General features: G+C 36.3%; 1 protein-coding gene across 3 annotated transcripts in view; it reads left to right on the top strand.

Moving 5' to 3' along the window:
- Nucleotides 1–19,789, top strand: part of LOC127633461 (protein quaking-B-like) — a 51,909-nt gene that overhangs the window by 30,273 nt on the left and 1,847 nt on the right. The window contains exons 4-7 of one of the 3 annotated variants that reach the window (XR_007969214.1): nt 7,054–7,197; nt 12,968–13,055; nt 13,923–14,222; nt 15,534–16,293. Coding sequence is in view for 2 of the 3 variants with exons in the window: in XM_052112583.1 (XP_051968543.1) it covers nt 7,054–7,197; nt 12,968–13,055; nt 13,923–14,222; nt 16,219–16,293 (607 nt within the window). In the remaining variant the exon portion in view is untranslated. The remainder of the gene's footprint in view (nt 1–7,053; nt 7,198–12,967; nt 13,056–13,922; nt 14,223–15,533; nt 16,294–19,789) is intronic. The other 2 variants (XM_052112583.1, XM_052112584.1) reach the window with 2 other exon arrangements.

Here is a 19,789-nt window from a genome sequence, read left to right as displayed (position 1 = left end):
ATGATATCATGATGTGTATGGCTTTCTTTCTTCACCAGAACACATTTGAAGAAAAATAAAGAATATCTCAGCTCAGTAGGTCCTTAAAATGAAAGTGGATGGAGATTTCTCTCTTGAAACTCCCACCCTCTCGTGAAGCCTAACTGAAGCTATGGTTTATAGTTAAAAAGTACTTAAATATTTATCTTTTTCGCACATTAAATGATTGCATCAGTTTAGAAGACATTAATTTAAAAGCTGGTGTCGTATAGATGACGTTTATGTTGATTTTCTGTGATTTTTGGAGCTTCAAAGAGAAATCTCCATCCACTTGCATTTTAAGGACCATACTTTTCATTATAAAATACTATATACCACCTTTGCGCCAATGCATAACCAATACAGTAGATTCCAAATGGAAAGGCATCTAATAAAGTAGATGCCAAAATCTAGGCAATTCCATTTTATTGGAATTCCTGTCGGAGTCTGAATGGCCTTCTCCACTGTAGAGCAGAGGCATACGCTTGCCTCCAAGGCTGTCTGACACAGAGTAAAATTACTTGCATTAAAATGAAAATGAGTACTATTAGAGAAAGGAGAATTCTCTTCTGTTTTTCAAACTCCAAGAGAGCTCTTACACTTCCTTTCTCGCCATTCACCATTTAGTCCAAAACAAGAAAAGAACAAATAATGCTACTAAAATCTGTTATACTTTAATGGCATCCATGCCTTTCAGACGTTTGATGTCATCCTGTCAGCTTTTAAACTTAGCATACAGACACTAGCAAATATTAAAAATAATTTAATGTCTTTGGTTTAATCCTCTAGGCCTGTTTCACACTCCCACACACCAAGTCTATAGTAGTGATCTCTCTTCCACAAACACAGACTGCATACTTGCTTAAAATAAATGACTCATAAACAATCATTTGTTTCATTTTATCAATTTGAGACTTTCTAATTTCTGTGTTTATTCCTTAAATAACAACTGCCACTGCTTACACAAGCATACAGATGAACTATTAGGAGCATACTGAAAAAATATTGGGTTTCAGGGATTGGTGAGATTTTTCACTCTGCAATGCTATAATTCAGTGTGATGGCGAATTAATGGAACACAATGGGCTGAGTTGCTTCAGGCAAAGTGACATTCTCTCAGTGTATTACACAACCCACGTTTATCACACCAACCATCCACAGAGATGCTTATAGAGGTTGTTTTTATCAGTCAGGTTAGGAACACAGACTGGTGGCTCAGCATTCTTAGCCAGACGAGGTGTTGTACGTCTAGGAAGCCTCAACAGACAAACAAAATGGAAAGTTGATGCCTCAGCTCTTTCCACAACTTTGACATGATTGTGTTCTGACAGCAGTCAGAAGGGTTCTGTTTTTAAAAGGGCTCTTGTCTTAATAGCTTGTCAAAATTAAATTTGTCAAGTGTTTTTGAATATTGTGCAAGAATGATTATTAGATTTTGAAACCATGTGTTGCTTTATAAACAATTTAATGACTGCTCAAACTGCTGACAGCAGAGCAAAAGCAGTCTCTATAAAAATCTCTATCTAAAAATGCTGCTAAGCAATCCACAGAAAAATAGCAAAGTTACAGCCAGAGGCAAACAAGCCAGACGTCAAATGGAGATGCCATCTGCATCTTTTCTCTCTCTCTCTCTCTCTCTGTCTCTCTCTCACTCTCCTCCTCCTCCTCCCCAAAGTGTACAAACTTCGGGGAGGAGACGTAGTTCATGATTGGCGTTGTAGTTCTATAGATTGTGAGGCAGAGACTATTTAGCAGAGATGAGTCACTTCTATTTAAATTAATGGGAGAAATTGGAACGCCCATCCAAGAAGCTCCAGCACCCAACAGTCAAAATATGTATAAAGGAAGTCCCACCTTACAGGTAGAAGAGTAACTCACCTTTTAGATATAGACATCAACTCGCTAACTCGCATGCGCATTTTGTGTTTTAGCGCAATATGAGGTCAACATTCGGTTGCGTGAAACGCGATTGATTCATGTGTTAATACACACCGCATAAAAAAAAACACTAAACGCGTTTAGCCAGAGGGATTATAAGTCGAGTCTTCCACTGGTCACGACATGATACACAGGGCGAAATACTCGCTCAATTCACTGACTTATGTAGCTGAACTGCTCCGTGTTAGAGCTCCCTGTAACTGGGAGAATGGGATGAGGAAAGACTCTGGATCAGTGACTCCAAGCAACGTTATACATGGATTGTGTATGCAGAGAAAATGTCTTAGTTTCTAAAAATATTCTTCATTTTTGTTTTATTTTAAACTAGTTTGATTCATGAAACAAACCGTTTTTATGACATTTTGGAAGCATAAAAAATTATTCCATTCAAGTTGTATCAACTTGCGCCTTTGAAGTTGTGGTGTCTGTATGCACCGTGGATCAACTCAGAACAAGTGTGCACTGAGATGACTTTAGTGAAAAATATTAATTTATTCATCAGACCTATTCTTTGTTAGGCTGGCATTCCCCACTGAATTTTATCCTGACTTTTGAAAAACATCTCAAGTTGACTTTGGCATTGTCGATGGGCAGAGCAAATGATAATAGAAATGATGCATGTTCAATTGTTGGACTTTGCTGCTTTAGGTAAGACAGTGGTCTTCATTATTCATGTTGGCTGCCATGTTGATGGAAAAACAAATCATGCATATTCATGTCATTGATTCTTTATTATAAATATGAGGTGAAGACCTACTTTCTAAATATCTGTTTGTTTACTATGAGTGTTGTACAGTAGCTAGCATGACCTGTAATGTCTGTTGTATGCAATGCATGGCTTATTTGTATGGAATGCATAGCATAGTAGAAGAGAAAGTGGCTGTGGGAAAAAAGTAACACAAAAGTAACGTAATGCTTTACTTTCCATAAAAAAATACTTTTACATTAATTAAGTTTTTTAAGCAGTAACGCAATATTCTAACAAGTTACTTTTAAAAGTAACATTACCCAACACTTGTGTTTGGTGACTCTACACTGTAATTCAAGATTATGTGAAAAGTTCACATATTACAACCCAAATTCTGAAAAGGTTGGGACAGTATGAAAAATGCTAATAAAAACAAAAAGAAGTGAATTGTACATTATAGTAACCCTTTGTAATATTGAAAGCACTACAACTATACATTATATGTTTTAACCTGTGAATTTATTATTATTAATTTTTTTTTAAACAGTAATTTCAAATCAGATGATTGCAACACACGCCAAAAAAGTTGGGACAGTCAAGTGTTTTTCATTGTGAAACATCACCATTTCTTCTAATAACAGTTATTAAGCATTTGGGCACTGAAGAGACAAGTTTTTTAAGTTTAGAAAGTGGAATTTTCCCCCATTCATCCATTATGTAGGTCTTTAGCTGCACAGTTGTACGAGGTCTTCGTTGCTGTATGGTGTGCTTCATAATGCGCTACACATTCTAAGTTGGAGACAGGTCAGGACTGCATTCAGGCCAGTCTAGCACCCACACTCTCTGCTCACACAGCCATGCACTTGTAATCCGGGCAGTATGTGGTTTGAAGTTTTCCTGCTGGATAATAAAGAGACATCCCATGAAAAGATGGTGCTGGATGGCAGAAAATGTTGCTCCAAAATGTGTACTGCATTCTGTCTGCATTCATGGTGTTCTCACAGATGTGCGAGTTACCCATGCCATGGGCACTGACACACCCCTGGCCCATACAGACACTGGCTTTTGGACCAGATAACAGATTGGATGGTCCTTTTTGGCCCGGATAACACGACGGCTGTGTTTTTCAAAAACATTTTGAAATGTGGACTCTTTGGTCCAAAAAAACACAGTTACACTGTCCTACTTTTCGTATAAGATGAGACCGAGACCAGCAAAGTTGGTAGAGCTTCTGGACTGTGTTGATGTAAAGCTTCTGCATTAAGTCTTAACTTGCATATATGGATGCAGTGGCAAACGGTGTTGACTAACAAAGGTTTGCTAAAGTTATCCCAAGCCTATGTTCATGATATCCATTACAGATGAATGCTTTTTTTTAAGACAGTGACGTCTGAGGGATCAGAGAACACGCGCATTCAGAAGTGGTTTTCGTCTTACCCTTTATGGACCGAGATTTGACCAGATTCCTTGAATCTTTTAACTATATTGTGCACTGTAGAGATTGAAATGCCCTAAATCCTTCCAATTTGGGGAACATTGTTCTCGAAGTGCTGGATTATTTGCTGAAGCATCTGTTGGTAAATTAACAAGTCTTGAACAATCCTTGCTCTTGAAGGACTGTTTTTGGAGGCTCCTTATACAGTATACAGTACTATGACACAATTGCCTCACCTGTTAAACATCTCCTGTGTCACATCGCCTTGGTATTTCAACTCATCAAATTGTTATTAGTCTTAAATTGCCCCTGTCTCAACTTTTAGAAGCGTGTTGCAATCAAATTATTTGAAATTACTGTACATAAAATTTAAAAAAAAATACAAAACTATAAAATTCACAAGGTTAAACATCATTTAATGTGTAGTGCTTTCAATATAGCAAAGGCTGATCATAGTTTACAAATCACTCCTTTTTGTTTTATTCACATTTTTCATACTGTCCCAATTATTTGGAATTGGGGTTGTATATACTGTTTGTGAAGTTTGGGGAAGTGGGTTTTTGCAATTGATGAGCCCCCATCCACCCCGTTTTAAAATTTAATATAAAAATTTAATATGATTTATTGCAAAAAATTATGATTGCATAGTAAATTTGTGTTTGTCACATGAACAACCAGTCAGTAATGATAATTATTTATGTTTTGTTTTAACCTTAAATACAAGTATACGTGAGTCAGATCTAGATAGAGCACAACATTCTGGTTCCAGAAGTTGAAATCCCAATATTTTCTCTAAAGGGGTGTATATATTTAATGATACATTTTAAAACTTTAAAGACAGACCTACCATTAGATTTGAGGTTGTTCATCGATTGGATATGCTTATCTTGAAACCTTCACTTAAACAAATATTTTGTCTAATATTGGAATTCCTGGGGAATCAATACCCATACCCATGATCCTGTGGGGGAAATTCACCAATCAGAGAATCACTGTAAACAAAGCACGCCAAACAAGCTCTGCATCGAGTTGGTCTGCCTACACTCTCAAACTACTTGTATATTTGCAAATATCTGAATATTTTCTAATAAAATAAAAATATATTGTTTCTATACTTACAATCAACAACTTGAAATCAAAAGTTGTATATTTTTCTATTGTTTTTATTAGAAATACTTTTTTAGGTGAATGAGTCCTTACAAGACAGATTGTGAAATATTTAGAATTGATGTGAACTTTCTGTAATTAATAGCTTGCTTTGGATTTGCTTTTTACGTTCACTTTTGATGTATTGCTGTTATAGTAGGGGCATCGTGTAAGCAGCTTTTTTATAGTTTGCTGTGTTGTGCACAAAACTGCATTCCCACCAAAAGTTGGCAAAATAAAAAGGCCTCTATGCATTGTGCTGTTGCTTTGATTTCTTCTCTCTTTAAAAGTCACAGTTATGATTAGCATGTTACCAGCTGTGTGCATGACTGTACTCTTATTGGATGCATATATTTGATCATCTAATTACTTTTTTCTGAAGAGGTGGCAGCCACTTATTAGCGAATACACCGCCACCTACTGTTATCTGAGACTGGCGTCCCCCGGTCAAGGATGTGACTGGGCCGTCTATGTCTTTGTTTCTCTCATTCAGACTTTACCCTTGAGACCCAGGTGATCTGTGTGATTCCTTGAAGAAGGCGAGCGAGTTCACAGTAATTGATTGTTCTTTGGATCTGAGCTCTGTGTTGTAAACAAAAGCCCCGCTGTGATGAAAAACCCAACTGGAGACAATGTATTCAATAAGACTAGGTGCTCGGGCCCGAGACCCCGTTTCTATGGCAATAGTCACTGCTGTTGGTGGTCAGAACCCTGAGATAAACCAACAGTCATTTGACCCCAAGCTAACTGTTGCTATGGCAAGCAATCTTGTCTATGTTTGTTGGAGTTTTAGGTCCATGTGTAGCTGCACACTTGAAATAAGTGTCTCGAAAAGTTTCCATGGAAACTGGGCACCGCACACTCACAGGAAGTGGTCTATACTCTTATAAGCTGTAGATTCCCAAGTATTAAAATGGACCTGGAAAATACATTTGAATAAAGTCTTGTTGTGAATGTGACCTTGCGGGTTAGGGATGTCACAATGCCAAAATTTCAGTGGTTGATACCAATACCAGTAAAATTCCATAATTCTCAATGCCAATTATGATACCACAGCAAAAAAATGTTTATATTGAACTAGCTACTTTATTTTAAAAGTTAAATATTTGAGGCCTGGGTAGCTCAGCAAGTAAAGACGCTGACAACCACACCTGGAGTCACAAGTTGGAATCTAGGGCGTGCTGAGTGACTCCAGTCATGCTTCCTAAGCAGTGGGTAGAGTCACATTGGGTTAACCTCCTTGTGGTCACTATAATGTGGTTCTCACTTTCGTTGGGGCACGGGGTGAGTTGTGCGTTGATGCCGTGGAGGCGTGATAGCGTGAGCCTCAACACACTCTAGGTCTCCGTGGTAACACGCTCAACAAGCCATGTGATAAGATGCGTGGGTTGACTGACTAGTGTGAAATTATATTAAAAGGGTAGTGTATTCACAAATGATAATTATTTTATCATTTACTCACCCATATGCTGTCTCAAATTCTTGACTTTCTTTTTTCCGCGGAAAACAAAGATTTTTTTTTGGAGGATATGATTTGAATATATCCATTTACTGCCAGTCAATGGGGTCCAAAACTTGGCAAGCTCCAAAAAGGACATAAAGGCAAAATAAAGGTAATCCATATCACTCAAGAGGTTTCATGTCTTTTGAAGCGATATGATCGGTTTTGGGTGAGAACAGATCAAAATGTAGATCCTTTTTACATTGTTTGTGTTCCGCAAATGAAAGAAAGTCATTACATTTTTATTTTTGTGTGAACTATTCCTTTAATCTTATCAGGTGAGGTCTCTGATTAGAGTTATTTTGTTTTTTGTTTTTCTGTGAACAGGAAGAGCAGAACAGGGGGAAACCTAATTGGGAACACCTGAATGAAGACCTGCACGTCCTCATCACTGTGGAAGACTCTCAGAACCGCGCTGAGATCAAACTCAAAAGAGCTGTCGAGGAGGTCACGAAACTGCTAGTTCCTGCGGTAAGTGATATCAAGGTCCCTTTGAGGCAAGTCGGTTCACTCGGTGGCCAGCTTCAGTAAACCACCAGGTAGCAATTTTTTATGGACACAATAGGCATACAAGTACATCTCCTATCTGCTCGAATGGAAAAAGACGTAAATCTCCAAATCTGTTTATCAAGATTACATTTCAATAACATATTTGAAATCAGCAATAAAATATGACAACTATGTTGCTTCCTTAGCCTTAATCACACTAAAATAAATTGGTTTTTAGGCTGGTCCAGTAAATGATTAAAAACAGGTGATGGCTTTTTACTAAAAAAAGACATTTGGCTCTTTTAACTGAAAGGCTGGACTTCCATTCCTACAGTCGCCATATTGAGAATTGTGATTTTTTTAAAAAATATATTTACTTAACGAGTTGTCCATCTCCTCCCCCTTATATGGTCTCTCCCTGTTCTTCTGACCTCGTGTGAAATCGAGGTTAAAAAAAAATTGTGAAGTTGCAAAAACATTTTGACTACATTTACAATGGACACCAGAAAGCGGGTTCTTGCTAGAAAACAGTGTTACGGTTTGCATGCACTGTATAAGTGGCGTACTATTTACTCTCGTGTACATTTTCCTCTTACATAAAACTCTGGCATTAGCCCAATGTACGCAGACATTAAGGACAGTCGAAAATGTACATTTGTGTGTATAAATGGGTATAGTTTATAGTGTATGTGATTTTCCCTCTGTACTCCCAGAAAAGTTTAATTCTTTCCACTGTGTTGTTGGGTTCCATCCTATGATGGTTGTTATCCACGCACACACACTCTTCAAACACCCATCAGAAAACCGCTTATGCATTTACATGGCTATATTAAGCCGCTATCTCCGAGAGAAATCTAGGTGTGTGAAACAGTTTTCTTAATCCCTTAAAAATCATAAGGAAATGAGCGTTCTTGTTTACATAACATTTCAGAATGCCGCTTTCTGCTAAAACCCTGGAATAAACCGTTTTCTTAATTGCATGTAAACGTGATCATTGATTTGCCCTAACAAACACGACTCTTGGGTTCTCCTCAAAGAATTGCCGCTTAGGCACTGATAAATGTATTTTCTCTGAGGAGAGCACACTTGAGCTGCACTCAGTAGGTCTTCTGTTTCTACGGTAGTTGCCTTGCATCTTCAGACAGGTGAGTGTGGTAGGGGGCAGAGAACAGAGGAATTGCTTTTCTCCATGACAATAAGCGTGGAGACAACAAGCACACTTTAAACATACAAAGGTGAGCACCATGGGCAGTTTTGAATAGGCTTAATTACCTTTGCTCATAAATTAATAAGGAGCATCGGCAAGAAGGGTCATGATTAAAAACGCTGCACAGGGGACTAATGAAAGTCTCAGCATTGCTGTGGGATTCAAAGCTGAATGGCAGTTAACATTTGGGTGTAAAGGAAATTGCAGCAGGTAAAGAGGAAAGAGAAAAGAGGTTCAGATAAATTACTTGAAGGGATAGTTTGCCCAAAACTTTTAATTCTGTCATCATTCACTCACCAGATATTCAACAGAATGATAACCTTAGTCACCATTCACTTTCATTGCATATTTATTTCTGTTTTTGTGTTCCATTGAAGAAAGTAATTTGTGTTTGGAACATCATGAGGGTTCATAAGTGATGACAAAGTACATTTTGGGGTGAAAAACACCTTTAAGATAAGTTCAAGATATCAAGATAGAAATACTTTAATATTCTTACATCAGAGTTATTTAATCTAAGCTTGAAGTATTACTACAAAGTTGATTCACATTTTGTGGCTTAAGGTTACATTTTAACCTCAAATAAAATTCTTGGTCTTATTGTGAACGATTTATTTGTGCATGTATCCCAAAAAATAAAATCTTTTGTATTTGTAATCTTTCATCAAAATGAAACAACTTGCTCCGCCTCTAGAAAAACCTTCTTTTTCGACTGACATTAGCAAACCATATTATTCTTCAGCCTCTCTCCTCCTACCATCTGTCATAAAGAGACCACTTTTCACAATTCAATCAGTTCTTGATGAATAAAATATTTTTGTTCTACAATTTTCTGATTGAATATCCTGTTTCACTCAGAAATACATCACATTATGGAAGTATTATGGGTTATGGCATTTTTTCCATTGAATATTCTATTTCTCCTGAAAATCTGTTGCATTACAGAAATAAAATGGGTTGCGAAATACATTTCATGTTGACTTTATTGGTGGATTGAAGATACAAGCAAAGAAAAAGGTTTGGTTTCAGTTGTGTGGAATTTCTCATTGTGAAAATGAGCAATATTGTTTAGAAAGCAGAACAGAATTAAATGGAGAATGGAATTCAGTATTTTGTGTAACCGTGGATAGTAATCTCTTCTCCGCTGTCTAAGAGAGAGAGTGTTTCTGGACTCCCTGTGGTGCTACCATGGCAACCCTCTTGGGGATGCACTGATCCTTGATTGAGAGTTGTGCCCTTTCACTGGAATGGAATCCTGAATAGAGAATAAGCTCTTTATAAAGTTTAGTGATGTTTACTCTGGGAAGCTCTCGTTCTGAATGTAAACCCACCGCTGTTCTCTTTGTCTTCATCAAACCATCTTGGAGAAGACTATTAAACCTTTTTCCTTTTGTCCTTGCACTCAAAATGTGAAAGATTGTCATTGCCAACTTGTTGCAAAGCTGTGAGAAATGGTAGAGGTAATAGAATGAGGCGTGAAGAATAAAAAAAAAATAATAATAATTTTAATTCAAGCCAATTTCTAGCAAGTCAATTTCATGCTCTAATGCCCTTTGCAAGGTCACCTAATAATCTTTCTCCATCAATGTCATATTCTAAAAATGTCGAATGTTTCTCTGCCAGTGGAACAGTGTATAAAAATTGTTTACGATGCTAACAAGTTTATCAGTGAGGTGTATGTTTTTTTTCTTGTATACACAGTATATTAGGGCTGTCATTCGATACACATTTTTAATCAAATTCAATACCTGCTATGCCGATTAATTAATCAAATTAATCACAATTTATCGCATATATAAATATTTGATGAGAAAGCCCTTCAAATAACAGTAATTCAATATATAATGAATTAATAATTATAAATTGTTCTGTTTAAATAATTATAAATAAAATATATATGTATTATAAAAAATTATTTAGATAATTAAAATGCATTTCATGATTGTGGTAAACGAGTAAAGCATTGATATATTGGCCTACAAACCACAGCAATCCATTTGGGAACTGAAGTCATCAATCTGTCCGATCTGTCAGAGATTTCTTATAATGGTTTTCCAAGGACTTATCAATGTACACCTGCAGCAGACAGACGCTTTATGAGTGTCTCACTTTGGTTGCATCACGTCATACCTATGTCAACGTACTGTGTTTATCTTTAGGTTGCATACGTAACATAAGTTAAATGTAGTTTAAAACTCGTCTTGAGATCACTGTGTTCAGATTTGTGCTCTATCAAGCTGTTAAAACGCAAGAATGAGACTCATCTTGTGCTGTCTGCTGTTGGTAAGTGTGGTTTGTTCTCTATATAACTTACGTGTTGCTTATACATCTGGAGTTTCGTTTACTGCCCCCTGGAGAAATTACTTTAATGGCTCTGATGGTAGGAAAATTCCATATTCCAAATTCTAAAATAATGCCTTAAAAGAATAGTTCACCGAAAAATGAGAATTCTCTCATCATTTACTCACCCTCATGTATCCCAGATGTGTATGACTTTCTTTCTTTAGCAGAACGCAAATGAAGATTTTTAGAAAAATATGTTTGCTATGTTGGTCCTCACAATGCAAGTGTATGTGATCAGGCTCCAAAAATCACATTAAGGAAACAAAATTATTCCATATGACTCCAGTGTTTAAATCCATATCTTCAGAAGCAATATAATAGGTGTGGGTGAGAAACAAAACAATATTTAAGTACATTTTTATAAACTTTCAGATGTGAAAGTGAAATTAAACAGGCACCACATGTGACTTTTAGATGTAAAAGTGAAAGTGTAGATTTAATGTAAAAAGAAAAAGACTTACATTTTAAATCTGTTTCTCACCCACACCTATATCACTTGCATTGTATGGGCCAACAGAGATATTCTTCTAAAAAACTTTGTTTGTGTTCTGCTGAAGAAAGAAAGTCATGCACATGTGGGATGGCCTGGGATGGTGAGTAAATGATAAGAGAATTTACATTTTTGGTGAACTATCCCTTCAGTGTTTTTGTCTCCAGAAACCCAGTGAACAAGCCAAAAGCAACTGTGTTAGTTTAAAGTAAGATGTTAGTTAGAAAAGAGTGGGGAAAAATAAATTGGTCAAGGGAAAAAGTATTTTAAATTTGAAGAACTTGGTGAGCAGTTACAGAACCTCAGATAGGCACTTTTCCTCATGCATTCATTTCAATTTAAACTTTAAAAAAAATCTAGATGCGTAATCATCAAATTCTAGCAATGATCATCATCCCTACAGAGACTCTGACTAGTGGCAGACATTCACAAGCTTCACTTCATTTGGAAGGCAGATCTCAGAAAAGTAAGCAGAGAAAAGAGTGGTTTGAACACACACACACACACACACACACACACACACACACATACAGAGAGAGATCCCATTTTGAAAGACTCTTCTTTTCTTTCACTACTCTGCTTGCTGACATGGTTCATATTATTCTCTGGACTGTCTGTCGTACCCTTCTCTGGCCCGCTCTCAAATAAAACGTCACTATCCAGGAGCTTGATGAAAACAACTTAGTTGCTGATCTTTCCCCTTGTTGTGCTTCTAAAAATTTGAAATTTTTATGCTGTTGAAGTTAATAAATCATTGAATTGTCTGCTTTTTCACATGCCTTCATTTCATTCTAACTCTATTAGCATTAATAGATCTTTTTTAATTTTTAAATTTTTTAAGGATTTAGATGAAACTTCATTATTCACTGGCAAACATCATCAGTCAATTAGATGCAGTCAAGTACTGACCACTTCAGAGGAAGTTAAGTGCGTTGAGGGGGGAAAGCTTTTAGGATAAACCCGATGGAAAGGAAGGAGAGAGAAAGCAGAGAGGACAGTTGTAGATCCCAGCACTGGCTGTTGAGGATAATGCAATATGATGCTTTAACCTTTCTGCTCTTTGGGGTTGGCTTGTTTGGACAGTGGCAGAGTAAATCATCCTCTGGCTGTTAGCAAGCATGAAACCTTAGCTTTCCCATTGCCCCACTTCAGCGCACACATTAGGACAGCGGTTCAACTGACTGAGAATTGATTCTATGATCTGCAATAGTTTATATGCTCATCTCAATTTGAAGGTGCAAATTATTTTGGGGGAAAACAATTCTGTGGATTAAAGGCCAGTCAGTTGTCATTAAAAGTCCTGTCATGTTGATTCCATCTATATGAATAGTGATAGATCTATATATTTTGGCTAGTCAGATTAATCGCCCAATATTTAGCCATTTTGAGATTATTGTCAGATAACTGTGCTGATTGTCCAATTAACAAAGAATTTTGAAAACATATAATGTTTATTATCCATTGACTAAGCTGCCGGTAGATTTTTGACTTTATATTGTGTAATTAAAGTGTTCATGTAATTGTAGCACTATTGCGAATGTCTCATTTGCTGTCGCTTCATCTGTCAGGTCATCAGCTACTCTGCTCTCTAGATATCATCATGTGCAATTGAAAAACCTTTATTGACTGACCACTATTTATAAAGAAGCTAAAAAGTGTTTAAAATTATTCCTAACAATTTTCTAAACTTTGTTTACTGTGTGTGTGTGCAGGCGGAAGGTGAAGACAGCTTGAAGAAAATGCAGTTGATGGAGCTGGCCATTCTCAACGGCACATACAGAGACGCCAATATCAAGTCATGTAAGAATGACATTAGCAAACATCAACCTCTGTCCACTTGTACAGTTCCCCTTCTGTATCCATCAATCTTTTTTGAACTCTCGTTTCCTTTTAAAATTTTTACTTTTTTACTCTCCTTTCAAACAGAAAACTTTCCTTCTTTGGCGTCAAAACATGAAATGCTTTTACAATGCATTTTTATATCCGTCTATGTAAACAATCAGCAGATCAACATCTTTGTCTGTTCCGTCACATTTCGCTGTCTTTCAGATTCTCACGCAGAAGCGCCACAATGTTTTTAGATGCTGTGACTATATTAAAAAGAACGTCAGGCAACTCAAGACAGCTGCGTTCTGTTTTGTTTGTTGCGCTGCGTCTAGCCTTTTTAGCACAACAATACGTTTGGTCCCTAATGCTTGCTGTCACTTGTCTTTTCTTGTAGATGAATGGATATACATACATATGGGTAGTTGAAAATACTAAAATATTTATAAAATACTTTTGGAAAGTTGTACTTATTATGCATGCAGTTTTTATGACCTTATATTAATTGGGGGAAAAAACATGTCATATTTATACTTTCATTTTTTTTTCGCTAGAAAATAAAAAGATTTAAAGTAAAATGGTGATCAGTCACAGCGCTTAAAATATACACTTTCCATTATACATAAATATATATGTATTAGCCTAAAATCAAGTTCATGGAAATGTTATGCTTCAACTTCCCATATATAGATATTTATTCTTGTGTGTAAATGATAATTTGTGCATTGACAGTTGCCTATACTTTCCATTTTCTAATGTATGGGGATGTGAGAGATTTATGAGGTCCTCAGTTTCCATTTCACTTACATCTTTGTGTATTTGCTCTTGTACAACTCTATTTAGCAGCCTTAGCTTTTTCCCTGGCCGCCACTGCACAAGGTCCCCGCATCCTCACAGGCCCCTCCCAAGTGATGCCAACTGCGGCTCTGCGTACCCCTGCATCCGCTGCCCCCACCCTCATGCCCCTCATCCGACAGTTCCAGACCTCTGCCATCATGCCCACAGGCACGCCCCACCACGCCGCGACCCTCTTACCCCAGACCTCTGAGTCAGGCATCATCTATGCACCCTACGATTACCCCTACACCCTTGCCCCTGCAACCTCCATCCTCGAATATCCCATTGACTCCAGTGGTGTTTTAGGTGAGTTTTGAATGTTTGTTGTTTCTTTAAAGTTATTGCGTACAGATTATGCAATTAAAGGGGTAGTTCTCCCAAATATTAAAATTCTCTCCTCAGTCACTATTCACTTTCATTGAATGGAAAAAAGATGCAGTAAAACTGAGTGGTAGCATTCCGCCTAACTCCTCTTGTATTTCAATGAAGAAAGAAAGTCATATGGGTTAGGAATGATATTAGGGTGTAAATGATGACAGAATTTGTAATATTAGGTTACTATGCCTTTAACAAAATTTGGAGTAAGGGCTGGGCGGTATGACAGTGTATATACATGTGAAAAACAAATAAAGAAAAGGAAGAACTTGTTATTAAGGACTGTAACGCAAAGCAGATTTTAGTTGTATATGGTTGCAGAGCAACATCGCAACATGCCATATTAAGTAATATGGAATTCAATGAATGAGTTGTCACAGTTGTGCATCTAATAACTGTTTTATTACAGCTTATAGCATTTTCATTTGGTTTGCTGCCATTAAGTTCAGAATAAGAAGAGAACATAATCAAGTGACATGAAGTATCTTTTATAAACCAATCAGCCACAACATTAAAACTACCTGCCTAATATTGTGTAGGTCCCTCGTGTTACCAAAACTGCACCAACCCGCATCTCAGAATAGCATTCTGAGAAGCTGTTCTTCTCACCTCAATAGTACAGAGTAGTTATCCGAGTTATCGTAGACTTTGCCAGTTCAAACCAGTCTGGCCATTCTCTGTTGACCTCTCTCATCAACAAGATATTTCCATCCGCAGAACTGCCACTCACTGGATGTTTTTTGTTTTTGGCACCATTTGGAGTAAATTCTAGACACTGTTGTGAATGAAAATCCCAGGAGATCCTCAAACCAGCCCATCTGGCACCATCAGTCATCCATGCCATGTTGATGAGAGAGGTCAACAGAGAATGGCCAGACTGGTTCGAACTGACAAAGTCTACGGTAACTCAGATAACCGTTCTGTTGGCGCTGTTTTTGCAGCACGAAGGGGACCTACACAATATTAGACATGTGGTTTTAATGTTGTGGCTGATCGGTGTATGTAAATTATTCCATTCAATGGATTCATGCAAAATAGGCAGAGCCACAAGGTTATTTAATACATAATTCCCCTTTTTCTTTTTATTGTCATTATATATAGTGTTACTGTGAAATAAAATGACTCATAACGTGATATAAGATTTTGGTCATACCGCACACCCCTATTTGGAATACAGGATTTTTTTCTCATTTGCTCAGAGATCTGATGGACTAACTCCAGCGTTCTGTCTTGTCCTTGTAGGTATGGCTTTCCCAACAAAAGGCTAGTAAAGCTCAGAGGTTTAACAGTCTACAACCCATACGAGTGTTAAAAAATGCTTTGCTTTACAGCCGCCTTGGAACAAAAAAAGAGCAAATGGAGAAACTAAAGACTAAAGATCATTACTACTGATGTTTACACTGGTCTTAACTGTTTTTTTACTCATTGAAATATTTTCATATAAATACTGATAATTAAGCCTTTATTACATTCCTCTGTTTTAAATGTAATCTATATTTGTTTAGCTTGTAATATTTGTATGACTTATTTTGCTGCAACTGTATCTTAACTATTTAGAGTGATCAGTATTATTGCTAATATAACTTGTTTTTTACAGATGAAATAGCTTGTAGTGCATTTATATGACCTGAGACATCTAGTGTGTTAGGAGTTATTTGTTAGGAATACAAGGGCCTTATAGTCATGGTTTAAATTAAAGCAAAAAAAAATGTGTTTTTATGAAATTACTTCAGATGAAAGAGAATTTGACAGTGGGCAACATCAAATAATGAAATTTTACTTGGAATTCTAAAAGCAAGATCACTTGTTCCTTGTAATTTGGTCTTACAAGCCTTATTAAACAATTTTTGTGATGTAGTTTTAATGCATTTTGATTAATAATCTGATGTAAATTCCTGTTTTTTTGGCAATGTTGCGCTCTGAGCAGGTGCAGTGACTACTAAAGTACGAAGGCAGGATATGCGCGTCCATCCTTACCAAAGGGTAGTGACCGCAGAACGAGGTTAGTTTAGCTCCAGGGTTCAAGTTGTGCTGTGTGTATGTGTGTGTGTGTGTTTGCGTGTACAAACGTGTTTTATCTTCTTGGGTATGCTGATTACACTTCTTTTTCATTGCATCTCAATTCGTTACAAAGAGAGGAATCCTTTATAGTCACTTCTCACCTGTCGAACATACAAATTTTCCCAGCATCATGTGTAAGTTGTGCTGTGATGCTGTTTTCTAGGGTTTACACAAGTTTGTTAAAGGAATATTCTGGATTCAATAAAAGTCAATCAACAGCTTTTGAGGCATAATATTGATTACCACAAAAATGTATTGACTTGCCACAACTTTTCTTAAAATAAATTAATTAAATAAAACTGGGTTACAGTGAGGCACTTACAATGGAAGTGAATGGGGGTAAAAAAAAAAAAAAATATTACGTTAAAATACTAACTTTTTCAAAAGTATAGCCACAAGACATGTAAACGTGATTTGAATGTGATAAAATCACCAAAAAACTTTTCTGTGTAAAGTTATAGCCAATTTTACAGATTTGTTACCATGTCAACAAATTGTTACATTTGTCAACACATGATGTATTTAAACAACTTTACAGCTCAAATAATACATGAGTTTTAACTGAAGAACTAACCTCGATTTTTGCTAGTTTTTGTAGTTTTCAACATTTTGCCACAAAGTCTGTCAATTCAGCTTAACTTGTATTGAACCCAGAATATTCCTTCAACTCACTAAATCTGCCAAGCTGGTAATGCATTGAAACGGTTAATGTTATCAGCTTACTCATATTTTTTGAGCATGTTCTTGAGGTCACTGAAGCAAAGGTAAACAATAAACAAACATACTGTTATATAAGAAAATTATAATTTATTCATAATAGGACAAAACAACCTGTGATGGTTACAACATTCCAGGCTCTGAGATTTAGTGTGATCTGATAACTTCAGCACTTACATGCATTATGTATTAGACGAACATGATCTGAAGTGGCAAAAATATGCATCTAAACAGATCTAAAACAGCTACGTTTCGGTTCACAGAACATTTATGGCGCAAAATAGACAGTTCACTTTGCTCTTTTACACTGATGACATTGTGATGGCCTTTGGGCTCATAGTCAATGAGGGGTGATGGAGCTGACCTGCTTGTTTCCCTCATTTTTAGATAATTATGTTGCTTAAGTTCATTAGTGTCCCATTTGCTTACAAACGTCCTTTCTGCCATTCTGTTCCTTTGAAACAATGTTTCGGCAGTAAAACATTTTGCCTAATGAATAATGGAAACAACTTTACAAGATTTGTTTTTAATTTTAACTCATCTGAAAATAACATTGTATGAAAACCTTATTTATCGTGGTCCAAGCTAGCCAGACTAGCATGAATACAATTTAAAAGATGGTTGATGGTTTCTCCTAATTTATAGATATATGTATGCTAAACTGTATTTATTGAACAAATCCAGTATTGATTTATTTACTTCAGGCCTGTTATAAGCGGTTTACAGCTGTAGTTCAGTACATACTTTGATTTTGTCAAATTCGAAATGTTTTCCCTCATCGTGTAATTTCTAATGCATTTTTGCATAATGCATTCTTGAGTGCTTGTACTGTTTGATTTTTGTTTTAATTTGACATATTATTTATACCTTTTTAGTGCAGTTTTTATGTATAGATCAATGATTGTTGTCACTTAGTGTAAAACTAATACAATTGTGGCCAGAATCACTGAGAATATTTGTGACAGAATCCTTCAGATCTCTGAAAATAAATAGTATCTATGAGAATTACAGTATCAGCTTTTAAGACGGCTCTGTAATGAAACTGATATTAATCTCATGTTATAAAAACATGTATGTGCAAAACTGTATATATAGGCTAATCACGATGACTCCTGAAAAAAAAAACTGTAAACGTGAGCATCTACTGATCAATAATAGTGAACTTTACACCCATTAGACCTTAACAAGTCATAATTTAATAGACCAATATGACTGACCAATTTAATGCATAACAACTATGAAATTGCACAAAAAGTCAAATCTGTCTTGTCTGGCATACTACCCAAAGCATGAAAACAATCTTTGAGAATTTATTAAAATTCCTGAAAAGAGATGGACAGAACAATTTTTAAGGAATAGTTCACCTAAGAATGAAAATTCTGTCCGCATTTACTCGCCTACATTCGGGTCATTCCAAACCCGTATGACTGTCTTTCTTCCATTAGAAGTATTTGAGTGTTCATGCTGCTCTCTTCCATATACTGTACTAAAAGTGGATGGTAACCAGGGACGGTCAAACTTGAAAAAGGCCAAAAAGCACCACAAAAGCATAGAGGTCTGCACAGGACTTTAAAATGAAACCTGACCCTACCCGGCCAGAACGATACCGTCAGATTTTACGCGAGAACCCGACCCGAACCCACAGAATTTCTTCTCCTAGCAAGTACTGTTGCAATAGGCTATATTTTATGTAAGCATATAGGCAACATTCATAACAGTACTGAAGATTTATGTGATGAACGGACTGAAATTTAAGTTGTTATTCACTGAAAATCTTGCTTGAAAGTCATGGTCACATTCACTGTACAGAAAAGAGCAGCTTAAACATTATGCTATAAAAAAAACAAATTTTTGGGTAAACTCTGTTTAAGGGATCTCCTCTTCCATTCCTTTAAAATGCAACAAATGTCTCTTTTGACATTTTAGAAATATTTACTATGAATTTCAAATTGTAGGATGAAATATTCCTAGCACCTGGTTTGGGTAGTGTCACGTAAGACAGGCTAGACAATTATGAAGGTTAAGACTTGTTTGAGGAGGCAAGTCATCATATGCACTGCCTGAACATACAGTTATGTTTCCATTATGATATAGCTACTTTTGCTCTGTTCAATCCAAGCATTATTTAGGTGTTATGTAGTGCTTATGATCACTTAAACTTTCCATTCAAGAAATTCCTCATCATAAAAATATGGCACAAATAGTTTGCACTGCAGATTTTAAATCGTGATACTCAGACAAAAGTGAGACGTTTAAAGAAAAAAGAAAAACGGTAAAACCTCATAAGATGTTAGAATGTTTTTAAAGCAGGATGGTCACACAATAGGCCAGCCTGTTAGTACAACAACTGATGAACTGAAGAACGGTTTGTTTCTTGTTCATTGTTTTGCAGTACGCTTCTATTTTAAGTTCAAATGTATGGAAAAGAACATAGTTATCATATGTGGTTTTATGTTTTATAAAAAGCAATATGTTTACCTATTAAGAAAGAACATTTATGAAATGTTATTGTATTTGTAAATTAATAGGGAATTTATATTAGTATAAATGAAGGCTTAGAGAACAATGCCATGTTATTTTTCCCAGTGGGGGGGACAGTCATGAAATATAAGTTATATGTTTTATAAGCTATAACTGTAAGAGATTATCAGCTTGCGAAACAAGTAGATTTGTCTTTCTAATTGTCTTCTTGGGTTATAGTGTTGTTATAGCCCTCAATT

The sequence above is a fragment of the Xyrauchen texanus genome, chromosome 40 (assembly GCF_025860055.1).
Source record: "Xyrauchen texanus isolate HMW12.3.18 chromosome 40, RBS_HiC_50CHRs, whole genome shotgun sequence".
NCBI lineage: Eukaryota > Metazoa > Chordata > Actinopteri > Cypriniformes > Catostomidae > Xyrauchen > Xyrauchen texanus.
The sequence above is the reverse complement of the archived record's forward strand: the minus strand, read 5'-3'. Positions and strand labels throughout refer to the sequence as shown.